At 48.0% G+C, this 8,983-nt stretch overlaps 1 protein-coding gene across 4 annotated transcripts in view; it reads right to left on the bottom strand.

Moving 5' to 3' along the window:
- Positions 1 to 1,014: 1,014 nt before the first annotated feature.
- The window catches only part of FBXW4 (F-box and WD repeat domain containing 4), a 111,144-nt gene continuing 103,175 nt past the window's right edge, over positions 1,015 to 8,983 (bottom strand). For 3 of the 4 annotated variants that reach the window (XM_020967075.2, XM_020967073.2, XM_020967067.2), the window contains 3 exons: positions 3,561 to 3,701; positions 2,078 to 2,219; positions 1,015 to 1,815 (listed from right to left, as the gene is read on the bottom strand). In XM_020967075.2, the coding sequence (XP_020822734.1) occupies positions 1,699 to 1,815; positions 2,078 to 2,219; positions 3,561 to 3,701 (400 nt within the window). In that variant the 3' untranslated portion in view covers positions 1,015 to 1,698. The remainder of the gene's footprint in view (positions 1,816 to 2,077; positions 2,220 to 3,560; positions 3,702 to 8,983) is intronic. The other variant, XM_020967083.2, reaches the window with a different exon arrangement.

Below are 8,983 nucleotides of genomic sequence, written 5' to 3'. Positions count from 1 at the left end.
AGTATGAGAGCTTCCAAGTAAGCCTCAGCTTCTGCCCTGGTCTAAGGTCCTTAGATGTAACGATGTACCACTGGGCAATAAATGCTCCCCGCCTCCATGGTTTCTGGGGCTGTGTAAATCTGTAAGAGAGGCCTGTGGATCATACCCTTCCTCTCCTATACCTCATCCCCACTTTAATCTTCTACTATTTCAGCACAGCCTGGCCTCCAGTAATCTTGGGTTAATTGAGGAGGAAGCCCGATGGTCAAGAATATGGGAACAATGAGGCGATATTCTTTCTGGATTTGGGACTTTCTGAATGTTTACATAGAATCAAGGTTGATGCTAGAGGGGAGGCCTGGTCAAGCTAGCCCAGCCTATCCAGTAGAGTTTATTTTATTTTATTTTTTGCTTTTAGGCAATTGGGGTTAAGTGACTTGCCCAGGGTCACACAGCTAGTAAGTGTTAATTAAGTGTTTGGTCTGAGGCCGGATTTGAACACAGGTCTTCCTGACTTCAGGGCTGGTGCTCTATCCACTGCACCACCTAGCTGCCCCTATCCAGTAGAGTTCAACAAGAAGCACATAGTTCTATGAGTGGGAACACACAGAGAAGGACTAAATATCCCTCAAGCCCATGGAGGACGTTGTTTAAGTCTGAGCAGTTGGAAATTCAGGTTAATGGGCAGAGTTGTAGTGTATGCTAGACCTACCCTCACCCCAAGCAAGGCAGGATGGGGATAGGTGATAACACAAGGCTTGTCTGTAGAATCACACAAAAAAAACACAAGTAGGCAGAAGCTACAGCTCCTAAAAAGGATATATAGAGAGAAGTGGAGAGGAGACAGGACAGTGGCTATAATATAATGTTCTATAAGAATGGAATCTTTCCAGCCCAGTGTCACTGAGGAAGTTCTAGGGGTCAAGGTGGGAAATGGTAGCTAAGAATTAGGACCTAAGACCAATTTTCTACCCCTAAAGCAAGCTGAATCTCCACCTGCAGTTCTTTCTACAGGTACTAAGAGAGTTGCCAAAATCCACATTAACAGCTAAGGTTTATTTAAAAAAATAAATTAAAAATATAATTTCCCATAGTACCCCACAAAACAGGGCCAGGCCAGAGAGACTGGCTCAGAAATCAAACCAGCTGAATCTCCAATGTCCTCTGTTTGCCTAGGGAGCTCAGGGCCTGAATGCTTTCCAAAAATGAGTCCTACTTTTCTTCCCTCCCCAGGGGCCTGGGCTTATTTTACCTATGCATGGTCCTAATTGCGGAGTTGAAGATTGATCCCGTCCAGCAGGAAGGATAGTTAGAGAAGGGTAGGTAGGCTACATGGGATGACAGGCCAGTTGGGAAAGCTATGAAGGTTTCTTATGTCTTTGCGGCTGGTCATGGGGGCTCAGTGCACATGTTGGAGTACTGATCCATCTGCCCCAAGGTCCTGCAAAGACAGAGTCCCCAGTCCAGACCCCACTCTCTTAGGTTAGCAGGCTCCAAAGTGGTTGGCTGGCTGGGTATGGACATAGGGAACAGCCCTTCTCCCAAATGGAAACATCGAGATTACCAAATGCCAATGGTCTTTGGTTTAAAAGCACAGAGTCTGATGATCACAGGGTCATTTGCTGCTCTCTTCAGGCAGGACTAGGGAGGCTGATCCTGAGTAGGCCTTCTGCCTGGTCCTGTGTGGGGAGGAGTCAGTTTACTGTCAAGGGCAGCCAGTCACGGAGTCTTGAAGTCAAGAACATGGAGGGCAGAGGCTACTGCTGCATAGAGGTGTGTAGTGCTGAAACGCAGGCAGTAAACAGGGCTGCTGGTTGGAGATGATAGCGAGAAGGCCTGCAGATACATGAGAAGGAGTGAGAGGTTACACAGGTAAAGGAGGGAGGGGAGATTAAGAACAGGTGCCAGGGCTGCTGACTCCCATCAAGTCTTGTATCCAAGGATCCCTAACCTTCCTCCCTGACAAGGAGTCGTGGCTGAGTCAGCCATGACTGTCTTGGGCATGGGCCCAAGGCAGAGAGTCAAGGAAGGCACAAAGAGATCCAGACTTCTATAAGTGATAGCAGGGATGAAATGGTAAGAGGGGTGAGATACTCACATGCAGGCAGCCTTTCTGGCGTCGGTCCCAGAGTCTTACCACACCATAGTAGGAAGAGCCACTGGCCAACATGTGGTTTCCATCACTCTGCACACAGTAGAGGGCGCTGTCATGAGGCTCCTCCCACTCCATCACACATTTCCTTTCCAAAAAAGGAACACAGGATGGTCAACAGCACCCCATCACCAAAATCCACTAATGGACACAGCACCAAGGAATTCTAGTGCTTTTATATCAAAGAGATAATGATGGGCCTGTAGATTATTACTGGCATAGGAGAAGGCAGAAGCCTGAACTTCCATGTATTTAACAGAAATAGCCTACTGGAGGAATAGAAATGTTATTTCTACCAAGGTTAATTGTGTCTGACCCCAGAGTTTTTTGAGGGTGAAAACAGAAATGTGGATGAAGAGGACTTAGGGGAGGAGTCTTGCTAGGAGTCCACTGCGAAATCTCTAAGCCTGCAGACAAAACATAATTCTTCAGGGTAATAGAAAGTCAAGATGATGGGAAAGCTATTTAAGGGCTATGTGAATGATCAGAAAGTGGCAGGGGCCGGCGAGCCATGTAGAAAAGTACAGTGTCATCCATATAGGGACTGAAGAGCTCTAAGCTAGGATCCAAGAAAAGCACTTAGGAGCCACTGGACAAGTTTGTCCTGTGGGTGGCTATGGCCACAAAGGCCAACACGAGATATGGACAGCAGTGCCCCACACATGCTCCCAACCTAGGTCTCTGTCCACACCTAGACCCAATGCACAGGATGTAATGGAACTGGAAAAAGCCCAAAGACAAACACCTAGAATGACTCAAGGAGGAGGAGGCAAGAAGAGACTGCTGAGAATAAACTGAAAGGACAATGACTTCAGTCTGTAAAGAAGAAGGCTGAGAGGACAGGATCAAAATCTGTAAAATGATAAACACTGAGTGAGAATGAGTGTGTGTGTGTGTGCATGTGTGTAACCACCAAATCCCAAAACTCTAGGATGAGTTATCTGCTTTGAAGCCTGAGAATGTTAAGTTTAAAGCAAATTAAAGGAAGACCTAATTCACCCAGAGGGCTCATTACCTCTAAGAGATATATTACAGGCAGGAAATACACATGGATCCAAGTGAGTTTTTAAAAAAATGACCAATTACAGAGCCAGTAATGTTTGCTAAAAGGAGCTGGGAATGTGCCTGACCTTTAAGGCAGACAATACAGTTCCCCATGGCATTACCCTTGGGGCTTATGTTGGCAGCAGAATCCTGGGCCTGACACGGAGTGACACTGAGGTGCCTATAAGTGGTGACCCCAACCCCCTAGTGAAACTCTTAAGCCTCCCCCACAATGGCTAAAACAACTTAAAGCTTTGTGTTCTTTAGCCCCAGCTATAATTATAAGGAGAGCCGGGGGGGGGGGGAGAGAAAGCCAGGAATGAGATAGGGCAAGAGCTGTCCAGACCTCCCTCCTGATCCCACCGTTCTGGGTGGCTGGACTCACTGGGAGCTGGTTCGGATATCCCAGTATCGGATATAAGTGTCATAGCCACAGGACAGCAGCGTAGAGGGTGTCTCATACAGGACATCCAGCACTCCAGCCCCTCGGTGAAAGTCCCGGCCCAAGTGTGTCATCAGTTGCCCGCTGAGGAGACAGGAAAAGAGAGATGAGAGGGGAGCATGTCCAGGGTTCAGAAGGCACTCCTGTGAGGCATCATCACCTTGTCTTCCTCTGGGGATACTGTACAACCTTCAAATGACTGGTAACCACAAAAACCCTCTCCTCTTAGAGCCTATACTTTGAGGTGAGGGTGCTGTACCTTTCCCTGTGGGTCCCCCTAGAAGAAACAATACAAACACTTAGCTGGTCTGGGTAGGATGGTGACTTTACCTCATCCCAAACCCATCTCTCTGCCACAATGACTTCCTGCTATTCCTACACCTGTACCGGGGGGCCAGAGGATATTGGTTAGAAAACTCAGCCCTAGCCTTCCTTTTTCCTTTGCTCCAGGCTTTCTCACAACCCCCTAGAAAAGTGCTCAAATGCATCAGGAGGTTCAGCCTATCCAGTCACACCTGCTCGCCTGGCCGCCTGCTGCCCAGGCTGACTCCATCTCAGGACAATGAATGGGCTGTGCCAGAGAGGTCAGGATCTCCCCCCACACATGTGGTTATTTTATAGTCCTTGATCCCATGGGTCACAACAGCTCTGAGCTGCCCAAGCCCAATGCCTTAATTCCTCCCTGTAATCTGGGGCTCAAACCTCGTCGGGGATAAAGACCACACAAAGGGAAAAGGGGAGTTTCAGGAGATGGTAAAACAAGTAAACACCTTTGTATCTGGGGAGAGAAATCGCTGAGAAAACAGCTTAGCAGCAGGGCCCTGTCATTCCCAGCTCAGAAGGCAAAAGCCCCCCAGCCCCAGCCCTGGCCCTGGCCTGGCCCCCATCTTTCTCTCTGCAACAGCACGCCTCTGTGATCACAGCTCCTGGCCTGCTGGGCCCAGCCCGCTCCCCCACCCCTGCTCTCCAGAGAGCAGATTACAGGGAATAACAATTTCTTTGTGGCTGTGTAATTCCCTCCGTGACCGCGGCAGTGGGCAGCCACCTAGCCCCTGATGCCAGACCCCTAGCAACCATTTAGGGAGGCCTCCTGGTCCTAACAACGCCCCCCAACATCAAGTGCACCTGTTAATCCCTCCCACCCTGGGTTAGGTTGGGCCGCCAGGATATTGGGTTTTGTATTTTTGCAGGACAGAAAAGGAAGAGTTAAGTATTGAAGGCTCCCAACTCCAAAAAGTCTCCAGGCCTGACCCATTAACTACTTCAGGGAGACACTGAATTGTCCCGTAGAATGTTCACACCTGTAAACAAGTCAGAAAGGTCTCTAGACCTTAGCCTTGGGAAAGTAGAAGAAGATACCAGAACCCTGAGAGGAAAAAGCAATCTTATGAGGGAGGATGAAAAACAGACTAGAGACCCTGAATAACAGCAGAATAACTGAGAGGAGGTGGGATGGCCTGACTACCACTCTTTCCAGAATTTTCAAACCACAGAATTTTAGCCCCTTGCCTTCAGCCATGCTGCCTTTAAACCTTAGGAACTTAGGGCCAATTTAGCAACTCACCAGAGTGAGGAGGAAGACCTTTGATTACAGAAAGATATCCCCCCTGCCTAGCATCCACCCTAAGGGGGAGGACCACTCAGCAGAAGACTTTCCTTTCTCTATTTCTACGTTCCCCATGTGACCCAGGGCCAGGAGAGAAACAGGTTTCTGGGCTACTCAGTGCAAACGATGCCACTGCCCAATTTAGGGTGGGGAGAGACAATAAAAGCAGAAGACTTCAGTCTACTGAGTGCAGAGATTTATCACATCCGAGGGTTCCCATGGGGAGTCCAGAGCAAGGATGGGTGAGAGAGCCTTGTCCCATAAAATCATCCTCTAATCTGATCAAATACAGTTCTTTGGCTGTGGCTGGGAGCTTATGTGGAGGTTAGGGATGCCTCAGTTGACAATTCAGCGGTCTCCACTCTAGCGGGTCATAGCTCACTGGCAACTGGGCTCCTTGATTGCTTGCACATAGGCTCCCCAGGCATTATGCCACTAAGGTTAGAGAGTGGGGTGGGGGGAAAGGACAATTCTCCCTCCGCCCTTGGGTTTGGGTCCCGTTTGGTGTACTCCTCCCCCTCCCCACCTCCCATTAGTGAGGTGGTGATGAGTGACTGAGGGGCTCTCTCCTTTAATCTGAAGAAGTAATTTCATGTTTGTTTGTTTGAAATAGAAGATGAAAGGCTATGGGGTGGGAAGCAGGCTTGGAGGGGTAATTGGGGGGAGAGGGGGAGAGCAGAGCCCAGTGAGGACTGACTCACCCATTCCAAGGTAGTAGAATCTTAGATGCCTCACCAAAGTCAGTGAGGAAGAGAGATCAATCAGAAGGCAGCAGTGCTATATCCTTACCTAGCAGATCCTAGGACCATGACTTTAAGGAGATGCCATAGATCTGAATGGGTCAGAGATGGGCATGCACCAAGAAGCAGCTGGGAATATCAGGATTTGGGCAGCTAATGGAGTTTAGACTATTCCTATTATTTCCTAGTTCCAACATGAAATATCAGCACCAGAAGCCTTAGGAGTCAGGGACAAGTGCAGAATACCCCAAATAAAACATTGTGAACCCAATCCAAGGCCAGCTGCAGAGCCTCGGAAAGCTGGAAGCGAAGGGGGGTCAGAGCTGGAGAACAGAGGTGGTCAGGCTAGAAGTTTGCTCCCCCTTTGCATTCGGGTTCTCTGAATTGGCCACACACACTTCAAATGGTCCAATAAAAAGATACAATTTCTTTTACCTTCTTGCACCAGGACTCTCAAAGTTCTGTTGTGTGGGTGCCCGTGAGGTTAAGTTCAGCGTATAAATGGACACACTGGGCTCTGGGAAATGGCCCTTCTCTTCAAATAGAGCCCCAGCAGTGCCACAGGCCTCCTGCTGGGGCTTTGATTTGGGAAAACAAACAAAAATGGCACCGTAGACACCCCTCCCCCCATGATCATCCCTACCACCAATTTAACTATAAAACCACTGTTGGCTGCTGGGGCAGAAGAAGGCTAAGCGAAGGGGGAGGGAGACCGCCCCGACAATGGCCCCAAACTTTGGGGACAAAACAAGCTGTCTGTCACCTTGTCTTCCCTCCTCCCAGGCTTCTTTTCTTAGCCCAAGTATGTTCTTGGAAAAAACGATTAGATTGCAATTTGTATAACACAGTGACCCCCAAATTCAGACATTTCACCCCTTTTCTCTGCAAAGAATGTCAAGAATGCTCCTCAGCCTCTCACCATCCACAGGAGGAGGAGGGAAGGAGGGCTGAGTCCCTGGCTTCTAGCACCACTTGTGTGGGAACTGGGCAGCCATGCTGGAGCCCCTCTGGGCTGGGCGGGTAGTGAGGGAGAGCACTGGGGGTCTCCTTTAGTGGAGCAGACAAAAACCTAAAATAAAATCTGGATCCCAAGGCAAACAAAGCCATCTGCTTTCGTTAGGTATCTGGGTAGTGTGTAAAGGGGGGACTCCCCATTCACCTCCTTTTCTCTCTCGATCACTAATTCTCTTTCGACCCAGGGAAAGATAAAGACAGATTGGACCATGTGTGTGAGCCTGATGAATGAGGCACTACTAAGGGTTGACTGGGATGGAACCTTCTCTTCACTCTCTCCTTTTAGGCTGCTGTTTTCCAGGAGGCCTAAGAAGTAGATGCTAGTTCTACTTTGCCCTTGTGCCTTCAGGTGCCTCCTCAGAACGGGCATCAGAAAAAAGGATAGTTGCCCCATCCTAGCAAACTTAGTTGCCCCACACATGATAGCAAGAGAGTTGGGTTGGATCCAAAAGGGAATATCTCAACAGCTAATCACAGAAGGAGAGTATTAAAACATATTTGTGGTGAAAAACCTTTACTTCAGAACAAATGGGGGTATACCTAGCTAAAGGTAAGTTTTCAATATCCACTGCCTCAAAGCTAGAGCTATTTGGAGAGACCTACAGGAAACCCATACCACCCCCACCAATGCGGCAACGACCAAGTAGCTGTGCAGGTAAGGGGGAAGGAGATAACTGAGACCAATCAAGGTCTCAAAGCCAAATTCGACCCACTCACCATCTCTTTTTGTCTAGTCCTACCCCAGAATTGTATGCCCCCCAAGAAAGGCTTCTGCTACTGAACCAGCTCCTCTCTGAAAGCCTACTTGTTACAAGAAGCTTTCCTGGACCAAAACTTACCTGATCAGGAAACTCCCAAAATTCTCACTTCACTCCTCACCCCACCTCCCATGCACTTCATCCTTGTCCTGTTTCTATTTTTGCTGCTTTCCCCCTACATCACCATGTTTTTGCTGTCAATTTCATGTTTTATGTCCGTATAAGATTGTAAAATTCTAAGGCATAGGTATGCCCCACCCACCCCACATGCATCTAGGTGCAATAAAGGCTTCCAAAGATTAGGATGGAACATAGAGTGAGAACAAATGAAACCCCTCTTCTCACAACAGCCCCACATCAATGAGTGTGTGTCCTGCAGGTGCAAGAGGTACCTGGTGGGTGGTGAAGGGAATGGCAGAGATGGATGGTTGACCAGAGAGAGGAGACACAATAGAACAGGGTGAGGGGTTTGGTTTTAGGAGACCTGGGCTCAACTCCCAACTCGGCCACATATTATTTGTGTTGACTCTGAGCAAGTCCCTTAACCTCTCTGAGCCCCATTTTCCTCATTTGTAAAATGGGAATAAAACTTGCCTTGCCTATCACAGGGTTGTAAGGATAAAAATGCTTTGTAAACCTTCAATAACGACAGTTATGATAACTATGGCGCTTTAAGGTTTGCAAAGCAGTTACAAATATTATCTCATTTGACCTTGAAGGTAGGTACTATTATTATCCCCATTTTGCAGATGAGGAAACTGAGGCAGACAGTGGATAAGTGATTTTCCCAGGGTCACACAGTTAATAAGGCTCTGAAGCTGATCTGAACTCAGGTCTTCCTGATCCAATGTTCTATCTGTTGTGGCACTTAGCTGCTTACAGAACTATGATATTTTATTATAAATTATTATAATATTCATTAACTTGAGAAACACTTAATACCAATTGATATGTTAGAATCCATGACCAGACTGCTCTGGGAGAAGACCACAGGATCACAGATCTGGAGCTTCAAGGGACTTTAAAAACTGTCTAGTTCAAACCCCCCTCCTCCCCCCATTTAACAGATGAACAAACTAAGGCTGAGGGAGGTTAGTGACTTATCCAGAGACACAGTGCTATATGAAATGGATTGAACAGGGAGAGCTGAGCATATATCGCTTGCTTAACTGGCTGCAGCTTACTGTCATCCTGAAGATGAGTGGGGCTGGACATGGGGCAAAAACTGGGCCCCCTGGCCTTTTCTAA

The sequence above is a fragment of the Phascolarctos cinereus genome, unplaced genomic scaffold (genome assembly GCF_003287225.1).
Source record: "Phascolarctos cinereus isolate Bilbo 61053 unplaced genomic scaffold, phaCin_HiC Scaffold_3;HRSCAF=262, whole genome shotgun sequence".
NCBI classification, from domain to species: domain Eukaryota; kingdom Metazoa; phylum Chordata; class Mammalia; order Diprotodontia; family Phascolarctidae; genus Phascolarctos; species Phascolarctos cinereus.
This window is presented reverse-complemented; position numbering and strand designations above follow the sequence as displayed.